Below are 19280 nucleotides of genomic sequence, written 5' to 3'. Positions count from 1 at the left end.
CTGGAGGACTGTGCACAATACTGGAAGTGAGTTGCTCAGTTTGTACAGAGATAAGGCAGAATACTCAGTGTGTCATGAGCTCTGGCAACTCACTTCCTCAAAGGACTTGAAAGCAAGTTCTTTGAATGTTTGTAAGGCAGATGTTGGTAAGCAAGTTACCAGGGATAAATGAGGATGCAGAGTTGAGGTTTCAACGCAACAGTCCTGATTGTACACAATGGTGGAATAGGGCAGAATGTTGGTCTTAAGGTGTGTGTGTGTGTGTGTGTGTGTGTGTGTGTGTGTGTGTGTGTGTGTGTGTGTGTGTGTGTAATATAAAAGTAAACTTTGCATAAACCTGGATTAAGCAGTGTTAAGCCATCTGCTTGTTGCCATTCTGACTCCCTCGTCCAATGATTTCTCATTAATCCCAGGAAAGCTTCAACTCCATAAAATGAGCACCCTGTGCCGTAATTGTGGAGTTTGTGGGAAGGAAGAGAAATGCTGCAGAGCTTCCAGCTGAAGACACTGTCGGATTCTTTGTAATCTCTACACACACAATGCACTGTTGGAGGAAGACTCTATAGTTAGGAGTGCACCTTACAATATAACACTGGGATATAGTACTGGTGTGCTCCAAATTTTTAGTTCTGTTGTGACTTATTAAGAGAATGAATAGAAAGGACCGGAGAGGATATTTCTATCGTGTAGAGAGTCGAGGATCCGAGAGCACAACCTCAAAATGAAGTGATGTCCCGTTAAGACTAAGATGAAGAAGAATTTCTTCAGTCATATGGTGAATCTGTGAAATGCGATGCCACAGAGGGCTATGGATGTGTTTAAGACAGACATTGATAGGTTCTTGATTAGTAAAAGAATAAAGGACATGGAAGAAGGCAGGAGAATGGGTTTGAAAAATATCCATGATTGACTGTGCAGAATAGCTAATTATGCTTCCATATCTATGGTCTTTAAGATGTGGATTTCCTCAGTCTGTGCTGGTTACCTAATAGTGTGCTGCAGGTAGCTGGAAGGACTTGTTACCCAGTTTTCATTTTAGACTCGACTGTGCTATCTCCACATCCCAACCTGTTTGGACAATTCACTGAAGAAGTTTACATTGTAGATGCATTCCAGACAAATTCACATAATCAAGGCTGTTTTTCTGCTTTGTCAAAGCGATTGATTGCACTTTATGGCTGAATGGAGGGAACATCTCAGTCATCTGTGGTTAACTCCTAACCAGCAGTTAAACTGCCATGTATAAAATACTATCGATTTTTCTCTATAATTTTTGATTCATTTAAATTAAGAGCTATTGGTAAGCATTTTCAAATTGAATGGAAATGTTAGACACTTTCAAATTAAGTATGTACACACTTTTTGCGAAAGAAAATCATATAGACACAGATCTAAAATGATCTGCTTTTATAACATCACAATTATTGATGGGGACTTTTCTGTCAACTTTAACTCAATGATACAACATGACCATGAATTCCATTCCCCTGGATTTTGATGCTTTTCTTATGATAAATTCTACAAAATCGTCCATTTTTTGTGATTTTCCATCTCACAAGAATACATTCAGCTAACAAATAACAAGGAAAGCTCTATCAATTCTGGCCATTCAAGGGTAAAGTTTGTACAGGTGGAGCCAATAACAGCTATTGTAGTTCTTAACTATTTATTCATTTATTTAGCATTACTGCATTGAGTAGGCCCTTCGAGCCACACAGCCCTAGTTCTACCCCTGTCAAACTCGATTGACTCTAATCTAATCATGGGGCAATTTACAATGACCTGGTACATCTTTGTATTGTGGGAGGAAACCCACAGATTTTACAAGGAAGATGTACAGACTCCATACAGGCGGAGCCAGAATTGATCTCCAAACTCTGGAACGCTCCGAGCTGTAATAGCATTGCGCTAACCACTCGCTACCTTGGCACCCATTCTCCTCTGACCTCTCTCATTAACAAGGCATCTTTGCCCCAGAACTGCTGCTCACTGGATGTCTTTTGTTTTGCGCACCCATGTCTAGAGAGTCTAGAGACTTGTGAATGAAAATCCCAGGAGATCAGTAGTTCTGAGATACTCAAACCACCTGTCTGGTACATCCAATCCTTCCATTGTCAAAGCCACTCAGATCAAATTTGTCCCCCATTCTGATGTTTGGTTTGAACCTCTTGACCACATCTGCATGCTTTTATGCACTGAGTTGCTGCCACAAATGAAATCGGCTGATTAAATATTTGCATTAGCGACCAGATAGTGAAGAAGCTTGTTTTTGCTAATTATCTCCATATTCTCAGATACATAAGTTGAGGAAAAGAAGCATAAATTTATTCCTCAAGCTTCTTTTGCTAAATTTTGGCCAATTTTATGTTATAGTTCTATCATTTGATACACAATCATACATTTGTGATGCAGAAGGTACTCTGTGTTAAGTGGTGTGGGTAATGTGTATGAAGATGGTGTAAAGAAGATATACTTAGCACACAGACATAATTTTAATTGATTAGGGATGAAAGGGCCCTCTTCATTTGTGTGTAATAGATCTGTCAGTTCAGTTTCATTTACCGACAGCATTCCCACACTGAACCCTTGATTGTCTAGAATGCAAAGACTAAAATTGATCCGTCTTGAATATTCTCAGTCACTGGGATTCACTGGGTTAGAGAATTTCAAACACTTAGCCTTTCGAGTGGAGTAACTTCTTACTATATTCTTCTAGTTAACTGACCCCTTATCTCCAAACTCTAGCGTTCATAGCCATCAGGGACATTGCCTATCCATCTACCTGCATATTCTTTGAATTACAAGAATTTTTCACTGAATTGAATTTTATCTCTCAGTCTTCTAAACCCTGGCGAACAAAGGCCTCTTCTGTACAATCTCTCTGCAGAGGATGACCTGTTCTACCTAGAGAACATTAATTCCTCTAAGCCAGCTGTGTCCTCTGAAGAAACAGATCAAAGTGAAGGTAGTGCACCAGGTGTGCACCATTACAACGACAGTTTTATACCCAAATCTATTTCTTGACAAGTCAGTTGTATAATTTATATTCCTGATGGTTTCCTGTTTTTACAGACTTACTTTGTTATTTATATGCAAGGACATCCAAAATCTTCTGAATATTTACTGTTCTCTTCCCTATTTTGTTTTACTGCTTTCTATTTCCTTACTGAACCTAAAATGTGTAAGTTTACGTTTTGCACCTTGTGTTTTATCCCGTTTCCTTGACCCGTTTGTATTCCCTGGAAGTGCTCATAAATTCTTTCCTTTATGTTCCCAGCTACTTTTGAATTGTCAGCAAATTTGGAGATCCTTTGTTAGAGTCATTGATGTAGATTGCAAACTGTTGATTTTGTTCTGACTGCTACACATGTACTGATAATCATATACACATAGTGTTTAAAAATGAGAGAAAATCTTATTTTGAGGTTGCAAACAGGAGGAAATCTGCAGATGCTGGAAATTCAAGCAACACACACAAAATGCTGGTGGAACTCAGCAGGCCAGGCAGCATCTATAGGAAGAAGTACAGTTGACATTTCGGGCCGAGACGCTTCGCCCTGCCTGGCCTGCTGCGTTCCACCAGCATTTTGTGTGTGTTGCTTATTTTGAGGTGTGCATTTTATACTGAGTGAGCATTTACCATTCACTGTACATAATTCCCTCTGGTATTTCTATTTTCAGATGAAGATGTCTGGGTCACTAGTATCTATCACTGCATTCCTCAAAATATCCACTCCAAGTTATTTCTCTTGCTGGATTTACCCTTACCTGCATCCACTGTGTGATCTATGGTGTCTGCAGTTCACTGGCCTTGTGCAAGATAATAGGAACCATCTTTCATAGGCTTATGCTGTATACTGAAGTCACAACCCCTCTCCCCACACAACTTTCTTTGCCAACAGTTCAACAGTACTGATTGTCCAAGTAACTCTTCCTTATTATTGAGCCAGAGCTCCATAACCTTGCTCTCAGAAAATGCTGTTCAAAGATCAGATCGGTCAGCATCTGTGGAAGAGAAAAGGACACTTCAGGTCTTAGACTCTTCATCAGACTTGAGAAATAGAGAACCAAGTTTGAGTTGTGGAAAAGAGGGTGTTGTGTATTAAAGTAATGTTTGAGTGATCTTCTGTGTGCCATTTAAATAATTCATTACTGGTTGTATGTATAAATATGTGAATTGCATATGGCATTACACTACCACGTGATGTGTGCACACCTCACTTGAATTTGTGCTTTGTGCAACAAATTGCAAATGTTGTAAAGTCTGTATAATGCTGCATGATCTGGTGAACTTGTTGGGTAGTAAAACAAATTGAGCCATTCAGTAGAACATTTGAAATATATGCATAGTTGTTAAATTTGATTATGGAAATAATGAAGGCACCTTTGCTATTATGCATGTGTTGGCCAAAGGACCTGTGTCTGTGACACTAAACAAGAACTGTAAATCAAAGCTGCTTCAGGTTAACACACACAAAATGCTGGAGGAACTAGGCAGGCCAGGCAGCATCTATGGAAAAGATTTCCAGCATATGCAGATTTTCTCCAGTTTCTGCTTGTCACAGTCAAGTTCACTTCACACGTTATTTCACTGCTTTGCTTGAGGCTGTGCTGACAATAACTACAACACTGGGGTGACAAGTTACAACGCTTCTAGAATTTGGGAAAGATCAAGTCTGTTGTATAGGAGATGCTACCAGACAACATGACAGCAATGTTTAGAGAGATTATTGTGACAGTTCTTAAAAAACGGTCAAGTTAGAGGTTTTTGTTTGAGAGAGAGAGAGAGATCTTAAGGCCAAAGCAGATGATGGCCAATGACTGATTAAAGCTTCTTGGGCTGGAAGACCAGTAAGAGATTGGTGAGATGTGGGTGTACATGATGCTGAGCATTTTGGAGCATAGTTACAGCAGGAGCCAGGAAGTCCAGTAAGCACAGACAAAGTTAGCGAAAGAGGCTTGGGTCACATCTGAGATTTGGTGAAGCTGTCCATATGAAGTGGAAGATGGGAGGCTGGCTGAGAGCAGTGAAATAAACTTGGAAAGAGGTAATGTGGCATGGATGAGAGTTTCAGTGGCAAATAAGCTGAGAAAAAGGCAATGCCGGGCAGTGTTATGTTTAGTAACGGCATATAGGGGAGCTGTGTGTCTTCAATAGAGTCAGAATGGTAAACAAGCCCTTCGGCCCATCTCACCCATGCTGTTCAAGATGGCTGTCTGAGCTAGTCCCATTTCCCTGCATTTGACGTGTATTCCTCTCAGCCTTTTTTATGCATGTAACGTGGGAGACATTCCAACATCTTCCAGTACTGTCACTGAGAATAGATCTGTAAATGAGGAACAAAAGAAGACAAGAATAAATCTTAGGGCATCTCTACGCTTAACCATCGCAGAGTATGATCCTGCAACTATATACGTTCCCTCCCGGCTGTACTTTCAGTTGTACCATATGAAAGAGCCATGATTCCGATGTTTCCCTACATTGCAAATAACAGTGATCTAATTTCATACCCTCTTTAACTCCGCAGGTATTGACATCATGCCGAGTGTTCCTCTTGACAGCACGCATCCCCACCAAGGTAAGACATTTCTTGACATTTTCTTGTGATCCTTGACTAGAATTGTGTATTAACTAGAATATATTCCAGAAGGAGGAGAGGAAATTTCATGATTTTTATAAACCTCAAGGTTGACAGACGTAAGAAAGGCATATAAATACTGATCAACCATTCTAAATAAATGGATGATATTTTAGATGTACATGGTCAACAAAACCCAGGTACAATCTGACAGCATCCTTTCCAGGAAGCAAAGGTGTTCTGTTGACCACATAAGGAATCCTAGGCAATGACCTTGTTCTTCTATCTTTCCTAATGTAAGAATAGCTGTGTGGTTGCCAGATCGTCAATTGTGCCTTACTTGTTTAGTTGTCTTATCTCTTATGTTGTTCAAATTTACTCTTTTCTGTTAACATTCAACCAGAAAGAAGTTATAGATTAGATTGAGTTTTTAAGGTTTACATTACATATCTCTAACATCGTCTTACTTTACTCAATCGGATTCAAAATCAGGTTTAATATCACCATTATATGTCATGAAATTTGTTAACAACAGCAGTAAGATATAACACGTCATAATATAGAAAATAAGTAAATCAATTACAGGAAGTGTGTGTGTATGTACTTAGGAATTGGATGGCCGAGGGGGAAAAAGCTGTTCCTGAATTGCTGAGTGTGTCTTCAGGCTTCTGTGTCTCCTTCTTGACAGTAACAATGAGAAGAGGGCATGTCCTGGGTGATGAGGGGGGGTCCTTAATAATAGATGCCACCTTCCTGAGGCACCATTCCTTGAAGATGTCTTAGATACTTTGGAAGCTAGTACCCAAGATGTTAAAGTCTGTCCTGAGCCTTTGTGGCTCATCAGGCCAGTGCTTATGCCAGTTTCTGAGGCGTGAAACGACTGAGAGTACTAGTGTTACAGTCTCTGCCAGTACTTGGAGTAGAAGTACAGCCAGGTGACCAGACTTTCCGAAGAGAGGGAGCGGAATAGCAAGCTAGACACTTGATGGAGGTGTAACAGTGGTCCAATGTGTTGTTTCCTCTGGTACTACAAGTATGTTGGTATGTTCCATTGAGGCAGGGAAAGGATGGTAGAGTTAAAGAACCATGTTGTACAAAGGATGTAGAAAATCTAGTTAAAAAGAAAAGTTCAAGAAACTAGATACCGTTAGAGCTCTAGAAAATTACAAGGTTGCTACAAAGGAGCTGAAGAATGAAATTAGGAGAGCCAGAAGGGGCCATGAGAAGCCTTTGGTGAGCAGGATTAAGGAAAACCCCAAGGCATTCTACAAGTATGTGAAAAGTAAGAGGATGAGCTGTGTGCGAATAGGACCAATCAGGTGCGATAGTGGAAACGTGTGCATGGAGTCAGAGGAGGTAGCGGAGGTACTTAATGAATACTGTGCTTCAGTATTCACCTGGGAAAAAGACCTTGGCATTTGTGGGGATGCCACAACAGACTGAAATGCTTGAGCATATAGACATTAAGTAAGAGGATGTGCTGGAGCTTTTGAAAAGCATTAAGTTAGATAAGTCACCGAGACCAGATGAGGTATACCCCAGGCTACTGTGGGAAGCAAGGGAGGAGATTGCTGAACTTCTTATGGTGATCTTTGCATCATCAATATGGATGGGAGAAGTAACAGAGGGTTGGAGAGTTGAGAATCTTGTTCCCCTGTTCAAGAAGGGGAGTAGAGATAATCCAGGAAATTATAGACCAGTGAGTCTGACTTCAGTGCTAGGCAAGTTGTTGGAGAAGATCCTGAGAGGCAGGATTTTTGAACATTTGGAGAGACATAATCTGATTAGGGATAGTCAGCAAGGATTTGTCAAGGGCAGGTCATGCCTTACGAGCCTGATTGAGTTCTTTGAGGATGTAACAGAACACATTGATGAAGGTAGAGCAGTGGATGTAGTGTATATGGATTTGAGTAAGGCACTTGTAAGATTCCCCATGCAAGGCTCCTTCAGAAAATAAGGAGGCATGGGATCCAAGGAGAGCTTGCTTTGTGGATCCAGAAATGGCTTTGCCCACAGAAGGCAAAGGGTGGTTGTAGACAGTTTGTATTCTGCATGGAGGTCAGTAACCAGTGGTGTTCTATAGGGATCTGTTCTAGGACCCCGCCTCTTTGTAATTTTTATAAATGCCTAGATGAAGAAGTAGAAGGGTGGGTTATGCTGATGACACAGTGGTTGGGGGTGTTGTGGATAGTCTGGTGTGTTGTCAAAGGTTACAGCAGGACTTCGATAGGATGCAGAACTGGGCTGTGAAGCAGCAGATGGACAGATAAGGGTGAGTTGTTTCATTTTGGTATGCCAAATTTGAAGACAGAATATAATATTAATCGGAAGACTCTTGGCGGTGTGGAGGATCAGCTCCATCTTGGGGGACAGTCAAAACTGCTGCGCAGCTTGACAGTATTGTTAAGAAGGTGTATGGTGTGTTGGCATTCATCAACCGTGGGATTAAGTTAAAGACCGTGAGGTAATGTTATAGCTATATAAGACCTTAGTACTCCAAGTGGGGTCTGACTGACCCTGTTCAGTTCTGGTCACCTCACTACAGGAAGGATGTGGATACTATAGAGAGAGTGCAAAGGAGATTTACAAGGATGTTGCTTGGATTGGGGAACATGCCTTATGAGAATAGGTTGAGTGAACTTGGCCTTTTCTCCTTGGAGTGACAGAGGATGAGAGTTGACCTGATAGAGGTGTACAAGAATATAGAATGTATTGGGAGGTGAAAACTTGTAACCCTGAGGGACAGCCACGTTTCCTATGAGTACGGCCACAATCAGCATTATTTCTGTCGGTTATGAGCAGCAATTGATTTTTCAATGGTATTAAAACATTTTTATTAACTGTAGATACCTTGGATACAGTTGTGATTCTCAGCTGTAGTAGGCTGAAACAGGAATATTTTATCATATTCATTGAGCTGCTGTGCAACAAATTTGCCCTGAAGGCACCCTGGAAGTAAAAAAAAAAGTACTCGGTATTGTATTTCTCAATTTCATCAGCGAAGGAGTCATATATTTGTGATATGTCACCTGACTGCATAGTAATCTGTTTGTATGAGAGGGCAGCACAATTGAGGCTAGTGGAGGCTGCAATTTAGTCGAGCTCTGTTGCTTTTTGTGTGGAGTTCGTGCATTCTCCCTGTGACTGTGATGTTTACCAACTGCAAAGATGTGTGGTTTGGTAAGCTAATTGGCTTCTATAATTGTAACTGATATTTAAGAGACTGGTAGCATTGAGGGAATTGACAGGAGCCTCCATAACCCCACATTTCTCTAAGTGTCAGGTTTATTTAAATCTTTTGCGCAACTTCTGAGACCATTTTGCAGATAATTTTAATGAAGGTCTGCAAAATGGGTATTCAACATGGCTTTGTGCATAGTTGGTCATGTCTGACCAATCTTGTAGTGCTTTTGAGGTGTTTACGGGGAAGGCTGATGCAGGAGATGTGATGGATGTTGTCTACAGGGACTTTAGCAAAGTCCGTTATGGGAATCCTGTCCAGAAGGTTCAGTTGCTTGGCATTAAGGATTCAAAATACAAATTAAAATTTATTATCAGAGTACATACACATCACCACATACAACCTGAGATTCTTTTGTTCCTGTGGCATACTCAGCACATCTGTAGAACAGTAACTGTAAACAGGATCGACGAACAACAAACTTAGCAAATGCAAGCATAAATAAATAACAGTAATTATCGAATATGAAATAACAAGATAAAGAGTCCTTAAGGTGCGATTATCGGTTGTGGGAACATCGGAAATAGAATGAGTGTAGTTATCCCCTTTTGTTCATACACTTGATGGTTGAGGGGTGGTAACTGTTCTAGAACCTGATGGTGTGAGTCCTGAGACATGTACCTTGTAACTGAAGGCAGGAACGAAAAAAGAGCAGAGCCTGGGTGGTGAGGATGCTGCTTTTCTACAGCAACATTTCATGTTAATGTGCTCCATGTTTGGGAGGGTTTTACCCGTGATGCACTGGACTGAATCCACTACTATTGGGGTTCCCATACCAGGCTGTAATGCAGCCACTCAGTATACTTTCCACCACGCATCTATAGAAGTTTGCTAAGGTTTTTTGATGACATGCCAAATCTCCACAGACTCCAGAGGAAGTAGAGGAGCTGTCGTACTTTCTTTGCAATAATATTTATATGATGGGTCCAGGATGATATAGTAAATTGGATTTGTCATTGGCTGAGTAGAGGACAGAGTAGACTGGAGGCCTGTGACTGGTGATGTGTCGCAGGGATCGGTGCTGGCTCCCTTGCTGTTTATCATCTAAATTGACGATTTAGATGATAATGTGGTAAACCCAATCAGAATACTTGCAGATGACACCAAGATTGGGGATGAGCTGGTGAAATGGGCTGAAAAATGTCAGATGGAATTTAATGCAGGCATGTGTCAGGTGTTGCATATTGTGAAGACCAACCAGGGTAGGAATTACACAGTGGAAAATAGGGTACGGAGGTGTGCATTATAACAGGCAGCTCTGGAAATTCCTTGTAAGTGGACAGGGTTGTAAAGAGAGCTCTTGGCACTGGCCTTTAAGTCAAAGTATTGAATACAGGAGTAGGGATGTTATGTTGAAGTTGCATGAGACATTGGAGAGGTCAGATTTAGAGTAATGTGCGCAGTTGTGGTCACCTACCAGCGGGAAGGATATCTTCGCTTGAAAGAGCGCACAGAAAATTTACAAGGCTGTTGCCTTGACTTGAGGACCTGAGTTATAAGGACAGGTTGAATAAGTTTTGACTTTATTCCCTGGACGTGAGATAATGAGAGGAGGTCTTGCAGAGGTATATAACGCTGTATAGACAGAGAAATTAAAGACACGCACTTCCCCCTGAGATTGGGTGAGACTAGAACTAGAGGTCATAGTTTTAAAGTGACACCTGAACTATTTCCAGGAAACTGAAGGGAGGTGTGAGTGTGGAATGAGCTGCCAATGGAAGTGGTAGCTGTGTGTTCAATTACAACCTTTAAGGGAAGTTTAGATAGGTACAGTGGCTATATTTTTTTTAAAAGTATTCACTCTGCTTGGAAGTTTTCATGTGTTATTGTTTTACAACATTAAATCACAGTGGATTTAATTTGGCTTTTTTGACACTGATCAACAGAAACACTTTCGTGTCAAAATGAGAACAGTTCTCTACAAAGTGATCTCATTTTAATTACAAATATAAAACACAAATATAAAACACAAAGTAATTGATTTGCATAAGTATTCACCCTCTTTAATATGACAGAACAAATCATTGCTGGTGCAGCAATTGGTTTTAGAAATCACATAATTAGTTAGATGGAGATCATCTGTGTGCAGTCAAGGTGTTTCAATTGATTGTAGTAAAAATACACCTGTATCTGGAAGGTCTAAGGTCACTACTGGTGAGTCAGTGTCTGGGCAAATAATAGTCACATAATTAGTTAAATAGAGATCTGGGTGCAGTCAGGATGTTTCATTTGATTGTAGTAAAAATACACCGGTATCTGGAAGGTCCAACTGCTGGTGAGTCAGTATTCTGGCTCACATCATGAAGACAAAAGAACACTCCAAACAACTCTGCAGAAAAGTTATTGAAAAGCATGAGTCAGGAGATGGATACAAGAAAATTTCCAAGTCACTGAATATCCTTTGGAGTACAGTTAAGTCAATCATCAAGAAATGGAAAGAATATGGCATGGCTGTAACTCTGCCTAGAGCAGGCCGTCCTCAAAAACTGAGTGAAGGGGCTCAGTGAGGAAGGTCACCAAGAGACTTATGACAACTCTGAAGCAGTTACAAGCTCCAGTGGCTGAGATGGGACAGACTGCACATACAACAACTGTTGCCCGGGTGCTTCGCCAGTCACAGCTCCATGGGAGAGTGTTAAGGAGAAAGCCACTGTTGTGGGAAAAAACCTCACATGTAATTTCAGCAGGAGTTTGCCAGAAGGCATGTGGGAGATTCTGAAGCCAACTGGAAGAAGGTTCTATGGTCTGATGAAACCAAAATTCAGCTTTTTGAACATCAGACCAAATGCTATGTTTGGCATAAGCCAAACACTTGCATATCATCAAAGACACACCATCCCTACCATGAAGCACGGTGGTGACTGCATCGTGCTGTGGGGATGTTTCACTTCAGCAGGCCCTGGAAGGCTTGTGAAAGTAGAGGGTAAAATGAATATAGTAAAATACAGGGAAATCCTGGAGGAAAACCTGATGCAGTCTGCAAGAGAGCTGAGACTTGGGAGAAAATTTGTTTTCCAGCAAGACAATGACCCCAAGCATAAAGTCAAAGCTTCACAGGAATGGCTTAAAGACAAGAAAGTTAATGTCCTGGAGTGGCCCTGTCAGAGTCTCGAACTCAATCCAATTGAAAAATTTGTGGCTGGACTTGAAAAGGGCTGTTCACTCACAATCCCCATGCAATCTGACAGAGCTTGAGTAGTTTTGTAAAGAAGAAAGGGGAAAAAAAAATCAGTATCCAGATGTGCAAAGCTGATGAGACCTATCCACACAGACTCAAGGCTGTCATCGCTGCCAAAGGTGCATCTGCTAAATGCTGACTTGAAGTGGTGAATACTTATGCAATCAATTATTTTGTATTTTAGGTTTGTAATGAATATAGATCACTTTGTAAAGATCTGTTTTCGCTCTGACACTAGAGTCATTATCTGTAGATCAGTGTAAAAAAAAGCCAAATTAAATCTACTATGATTCAATGTTATAAAACAATAAAAAACTTGAACTTCTGGGGGGGGGGGGAGTATAATTTTTTTTTAGCACTGTATAGGGATGAGAAGGCATGGAGGTCTATGGTCTGATTTTGGGTACATGGGACTTGAGCAGAAAAACATGTCAGCTCAGACAAGATGGGCCAAAGGGCTTTCTTCAGCATTGTAGTGCTCTCTGACCCTGAGTAAAATGGATCAAAAGGAGGCTACAATAGATAGGGTCAACACAATGGTGCAGATAGTAGAGTTGCTGCTCCACTATACCAGAGAGCTGGGTTCAATCCTGACTGTGTGGAGGTTGCAAGCTGTCCTGTGGCTACGTGGGTTTCCTTCACGTAGACCAGAGATCCCAAAGGTTTGCTGATTGAAATGTTAACGGGCCACTATAAATTGAGCTTAGTGTCTGTAGATGATAGAATGTGGGTAGCATGGGGAAAGAGGACCTGCTTTTGTGTGTACCTCTCAACGCTCTGAACGTTATAAATTTATTTGGATATATTCTTCATGAATTTATCTGGTATTCAATATTCTAAGTGTGTTGAAAATCAAAAATAAATAAAACAACTTGATAGTTTCTCAATTTAGTCATGTATAGAACGATCTTATTCACACTCTCCTGTCAAGAATCATTCATTTGTGACCTTGCATCTTCTGGTCTTCCAGTTATGAAGGTCAAAAATGCCTACTGTGCTTGAACATTACCTTATACAGGTCAGCACGATCTCGTTAATTTTGAATGTTAACGGGCCACTATAAATTGAGCTTAGTGTCTGTAGATGATAGAATGTGGGTAGCATGGGGAAAGAGGACCTGCTTTTGTGTGTATCTCTCAACGCTCTGAACGTTATAAATTTGAGCATTAACTGTTTGCTGCTCTAAATGTTAACTGGCTGATTCTCTTTTCATGAAAAGACAGAATGTGATTATCCGAGTTTGCTGTTCAGTTTATTGTCAGTCAACTATACCTTCAAATGAAACAACATTCCTCCAGTCAAAAGTGCAAAGGACAGTACATGTAACTCGCACAACCATCAAATAGGGTAGTGTAAAATAATATTACTCCAAATGAGTAAACAAATAATAAGGGGCATTTATGTCACAAGTTTAAAAAGTAAACAGTGTAACGCTACCTGCGCTTTAAACATGATGAAACCTGGGTGGTGGCAGGGAGTTCAGTAGTCTTACGTCCTGTTTCTCATCCTAACAGCTCTTGTCCTGATGCTGTGGTACCTCCTGCCTGATAGTAGAGGGATCATCGACAATGTTAAGGGCCCCACGTACACTGCACTTCAGATAAATACCTCTGAGTAGAAGAGAGATGCTGATGATCTTCTCAGCAGTCATCACAATCCTTTGTAGGGACTTGCTGTCAGATTCCACAATTCCCACAAACTTCTGCCGCTCCTCCAATAATGCTGATAACTGGTGACTCCCATCAGGAACGTCAAGTGTAATCATTTTCCCGGCGCTAAAGTCTCTGATATAATGTACGAGCTCCCTTGCCTGCTCACTGACTACTCCTTTGTAATAAAGGTATTGACCACGTTGGCACAGCAACGATCTGAGTGGCCTTAGTGATCTCTGAATTCCAAAAAAATCAGTGGCAAAGCATTTTTATCTCCAGACCAATTCCTGTGCTGGGCCCCAGCTCTGGATGTTGTAACAGGCTCCTCAGTCTGCTGATTGGCTTCAGATGCAAGGTAGAGTGCTGAATTTTGGTTTCATTGACAATTTTAATCTATTTTGGGAACACCACATTTTTCAAACCCCTGTGGTCTTCACCCCAGCAGTCTGGGCTCACAGAATCTTACTGCACACATAAGCCTCTGCACTCTGGCAAACCCGCATGGATGACGATTTGCAGCCAGTGGCAGGTGTGACCCTTTCCTCACGATTCCCTCCTCAAATCCACCAGCTCTGTAAATGTTACCCATCCTTTTCAGACCATTGTCATTGGAAGGGCAGCCAGACTGAACTGTCCCATGAAACGTAATAACAGAAGTAACCTTCTACACTTAAGATCTACAGTTGCATACTCCAAGCTACTTTGTTTAAGATGGCTCTTTTTGTAATTCAAATTTTTATTATTATTTATTCTTATTTTACAAAGCAGCATAGCATATCATAGTACAGCATATTTTCACAGCCATCCCATGACAGGAAAACATATAAAACTAAGAAACAGAAAAAAACTTCTAATTTAAGTTTAAATTAACATACAACCAAAATTGATCTCACACATCTTGCACTTTTCCCTCGCTGTTAATTCTTCCCAACATGTGTTCATATGATGAAATCTTAACCATTTCCTCAGTCCATTCCCTCACAGTGGGACATCTGGATTACAGATGAGACCTGGTTACAGCCAGTTATCTGAACTGTATCCCTCTGACTATGACAGTTTCAGCATTCCAAGGTCTCGTGGACAAGTTGGCGGGCTTGCCAGCATGTTAAAAAAAACATTTTAGGTGTAATCTACTGTCTGTTGACAATTTTTCAAGTTTTGTGGTATATACAGTCGGCCCTCCTTATCTGTAGGGGATTGGTTCTGGGACCCCCCCCCAACCGCGATACCAAAAAACGTGGATGCGCAAGTCCCTTATTCAACCTGTCTCAATGCGGTGGACCTTAGGACCCAGCGGAACCCCAGACCTTATTTAACCTGTCTCAGTGCGGTGGACCTTAGGACCTGGCGCAGCTCTGAATCCGCAGGGTTTCTGTCCATGAAAATAGTCACGATCACGATTGAAAATAAAGTGGAAGTAATAAAGCAATCAGAAAGAGGTGAAACGCCATCAGTCATTGGAAAAGTGTTAGACTACAGTCGGTCAACGATTAGAACAATTTTAATGGAGTATTTGAAAGGCCCTGCCCTGATGAAAGCTGCAGTTATCACTAAGCAACACAGTGGTTTAATTATTGAAATGCATATGTTTCTTAAGTGGTCTATTATTGCCCTCCCAAATCCAATGCCTACTTTCTCATGGAATTCTCTGAATTTTTATCCTCCATTATATTGAACGAAGGCAGGATTATCATCGCTGGTGATTTCACTATTCGCTCTAATGATCTCTCAAATGCCAACTCCATGGCAGCTGAATTCATGAACTTGCGAGACAGCCGAGATCTTGCCCAATATGTCACTGAGCCCACCCATTGATTTGAAAATGTGCTTGATTTAGTAATGACAAAGGGTTAAGTATTATTAATGTCTCTGTCTGATACCACTATATCTGATCACTTAAGTGTACTTTTTGATGTGCTACTGTCTGTAACCAAGAGAAATGATTTGTAAATAATGGTTTCTTGATGCTGCAAAGCAACTTAAGTTCTCTGAGCTGGCGAGTTTATGTATCTGACCTGAACAGCTCAGTAAATTAAATGGTTGATTCCTTCAACAATAACTTGATAAATATGTCAAACACATTGGGCCCCAGTTAGGGTTAAAAAGCAATCACTTAGTAGAATGTCAAGATGGTTTAACAATTCTGTCCGTGAACTTAGTAGATCTTGCAAAGCAGCTGAGGGAAAATGGAGGAATCTGGGCTGGAGGTCCACTGTAATATTTTCAAGTAAAAACTTGCGTCCTTTAATGCTGCTATTCTCTGCAAGAAGCGCCCATTTTCCAAGATTATTACAGCGAATAGCAGCGATTCAAGGATATTGTTCTCAATGCTAACCAACTGTTGAACCCTGTCCTAACCTATAATTTCCTCAGTCAAGCATATGTTATAAAATATGAGGAGTTTGCACTTTTTTTTATCAACAAAATTACTTCCATTAGGGAGAGTATAGCTACTGGTATAGATTGCTGGTAATCTGTACAGCCAACCTCAAAAAGATGGGAACCATGTCAAAATTTATAAGTAATTCTGACTGAAAACTCTAAGGTTGCAACAAAAGAGTAAACCATCTACTTGGTGTCTCGATTCTGCCCATACCACTCTTTTTAAGGGCTTTTTTAATAGTGTTTTTAATTCCTTTAGAAAAAATTATTAACACATCCCTTGAAACTGGAGTTTATCCAGATGCCTTTAAAGTTGCAGCCATCAAACCCCTTACTTTAAAAAGCCAAACCTTGCTAGTGAGGTACTAACTAATTGCAGGCCTATATCAAATCTTCTCTTACTGGACAAGATTCTCAAGAAATTCATTTTCAACTAACTCAACAACTTTCTGAATGAGAACAATATTTTCAAAAAGTTTCAGTCAGGTTTTAGAGCAAACCATAGCATGGAGACAGCCCGTACCAAAATTGCCAATGACCTTGGTCTCAGCACTGATGCTGACAGGTTCTTAGTTCTCATTCTCCGAGATCTAAGCGTTTCTCTCGACACAATTAACCACAACCTTTTCTGGTCGTGCCCTTAATTGGTTTTGCTCATGTAGCACAGGGCAGGTGTTTCCAACCTTTCATGGAGCCTTACTGTTAACCCCTTGGACACCAGGTTGGGAAGCCCTGGCTTAGAGAGAAAACTTCTTAAAAGATGCAGTGTGCCTTTTGGTGTTGCTCAGGAAAGCTGACTTGGTTTCCTGCTCTTCTCCGTAGGAGGCATCATTAGAAAGCCTAAGCTTGATTTCCACAGTTATGCAGATGACACACAATTGTGTATCTTGCTTGAGTCTGATGGTGACACCTTATCTTCTCTGACTCCTACAGTAAACAAATAATTGAGCTATAATTCCCTAAAACCGGATGAACACAAAACTGAAATACTACTGGCTGGCCCCAATGCCAAAAGAGAGCAACTTCTTGATAAACTTTGGGAACTTGGCTCTCCTTGTGTTATCCTTGATTCAGATTTGAATTTTAAATGCTACATAAAGAAAGTGACCAGGGTAGCATTTCTATGCTTAAGGAATCTTGCCAAGGCACTTCTGTTTCTGTCACATAATAAATGCTGAAAAACTGATTCATGCCTTTTTATCAAATAGGCTAGATTACTGCAATGCACTTTTTGCTGGCTATCCAAAGCAACCTACTGACAAACTTCAACTCATTCACTTCTAGAGTGTTAACTAAAACCAGGATGAGGGAGCACTGACTCCTGTATGAACAAACTACTCTACGTTGCCTTTCAGTATCATTTAAAATTGATTTTCAAGTTCTCGTACTCGGGTTTAAAGCTCTTAATGATCTGGGACCAGAGTACATCACAGAATTGTTTTAATTTTGTAATCCCGCTGGACCTTTCAGGTCTTCTTCCACTGCTCTTTTACACTTAAACAATCTTCCTCAAAATATAATTGGCAGGTCAGCTATTCTGAACTCTGTTCCTAAAGTGTGGAACTCCTAAAACTATAAGGGATGCAGACTCAGTTGACACTTTTAAGTGCCGGCTCAAAACCTATTTATTTAATACCAGAGATTCAGCAGATGTTTGAAATCCAGAGTAACGCACAAAATGCTGGAGGGACTCAGCAGGTCAGGCAGCTTCTCTGTAGAGGAATAAACAGTTGACGTTTTGGGCTGGGACCCTTCATCAGGACTGGAAAGGAAGGGGGAGAGAAACTCGAATAAGAAGGTGGGTTGGAGGGGGAAGGAGTACAAGTTAGAAGGTGAATTCAGTTGGTTGGGGGAGGGGGGATGAAGTAAGAAGCTGGGAGGCGATAGGTGGAAATGGTAAAGGACTGGAGAAGAAAGAATCTTATAGGAGAGGTAAGTGGACCTTGAGAGAAAGCAAAGGAGGAGATGATAGGCCAGTGAGGTGAAAAAGTAAGTGGAGGGGGGGGGGGCCAGGATGGGAATACCAGAAATTGGAATTGATGTTCATGTCTTCAAATTGGAGGCTGCCTCAATGGAATATGAGGTGTTGCTCCTCCTACCTGAGGGTGGCCGCATCATGGCAGAATAGGGGGCTACAGTGCACCATGTCAGAATAGGAATAGGGATTGGAATTAAGATGGTGAGCTAGCGGGCAATCATGCTTTTTGCAGATGGAGTGAAGGTGCTTGACAAAATGGTCCCCCCCCCCCATCTACGTGGGGTCTCACTAATGTAGAAGTGACCTCATCGGGAGCACCGGATACAGTCATTGACACCAACAGATTTCTAGGTGAAGTGTTTCCTCACCTGGAAGGGCTACTGGGGACCCTGAATGGTAAAAAGGTAGGAGGTGAATGGGCAGGTGTTAAACACCTGCCACTTGCAGGGATAAATGCCATTTATTTAACCTTGTTTTTGACTAACACCTGTTTGCCTTTTGTTTCATGTTTGAACTTTATCCCATTGTAAAGCACTTTGAACTACATTGTTTGTATGAAAAGTGCTCTATATTGTTATTATTAATTCCCGTAACAGACAGTGACGCAGCTGTTCAGGACTCCTGATGCTGCTCCTGAAATAGTTGGTTGGAATGAGGGGGGTGGCGGAGGGGTGTGTGGCACTTGCCTCAGTCTCCTATGTAAGTGGAGACTCTGCTGGGCTTTCTTAACCAAAGAGGTGTTGAGGGACCAGGTTAGATTGTCTGTTATGTGCACTCCCAGAAACTTGGAGTTGCTAACTTTCTCCATGGGGAACCATTTACGTGCAGTACCTTACTTGTCTCTTGTCCACATTGAGACTCAAGTTGTTGTGCTCACACCATTCTGCCAGCCATTCTACCTCCTCTCGGTGTGCAGCCTCTTTGTTGCTGGTGGATAAAGTTGGTGAAATGAGCTGAGAAGAAAACACAGAAATAAAAATCAATTAAATAAGTGGCTAAGAAGGTGGTAAATGAAACTCTGATAATCCAGCACCCTTCAACTTTGGTGCAGGGCTGGCAGATTTCCTGGACTATTAGATGTTGTTATTGATGCACCAGCATTTCATTCACTATTTTTTTTAAAGACCTTATACGACTGTACAATACGTATTCCAGTGAACCAAGTGATTTTAAGGGGAGTATGAGAAATAGGGCCCCAGGAGTTGAACAAAAACTTAGGAAATGGGGTCCTCATGAGTTTAAAAGAAGCAGAGGAAATGAGGTCCACGTG

General features: G+C 41.1%; 1 protein-coding gene and 1 long non-coding RNA gene across 7 annotated transcripts in view; one reads left to right on the top strand and one right to left on the bottom strand.

Annotated features, from left to right (window-relative positions):
- Positions 1-19280, top strand: part of LOC132378539 (F-actin-uncapping protein LRRC16A-like) — a 331671-nt gene that overhangs the window by 60584 nt on the left and 251807 nt on the right. For all 6 annotated transcript variants that reach the window (XM_059945517.1, XM_059945515.1, XM_059945516.1 and 3 more), the window contains one exon: positions 5529-5579. In XM_059945517.1, coding sequence (XP_059801500.1) covers positions 5529-5579 — 51 coding nt within the window. The remainder of the gene's footprint in view (positions 1-5528; positions 5580-19280) is intronic.
- LOC132378541 (uncharacterized) lies at positions 3545-18928 on the bottom strand. The gene is made up of 4 exons (XR_009507091.1): positions 18842-18928; positions 8430-8528; positions 5196-5327; positions 3545-4005 (listed from the first exon to the last, which is right to left on the bottom strand). It is a non-coding gene; the product is annotated as an uncharacterized LOC132378541 (long non-coding RNA).

Source organism: Hypanus sabinus, chromosome 20, assembly GCF_030144855.1.
Source record: "Hypanus sabinus isolate sHypSab1 chromosome 20, sHypSab1.hap1, whole genome shotgun sequence".
NCBI classification, from domain to species: domain Eukaryota; kingdom Metazoa; phylum Chordata; class Chondrichthyes; order Myliobatiformes; family Dasyatidae; genus Hypanus; species Hypanus sabinus.
This window is presented reverse-complemented; position numbering and strand designations above follow the sequence as displayed.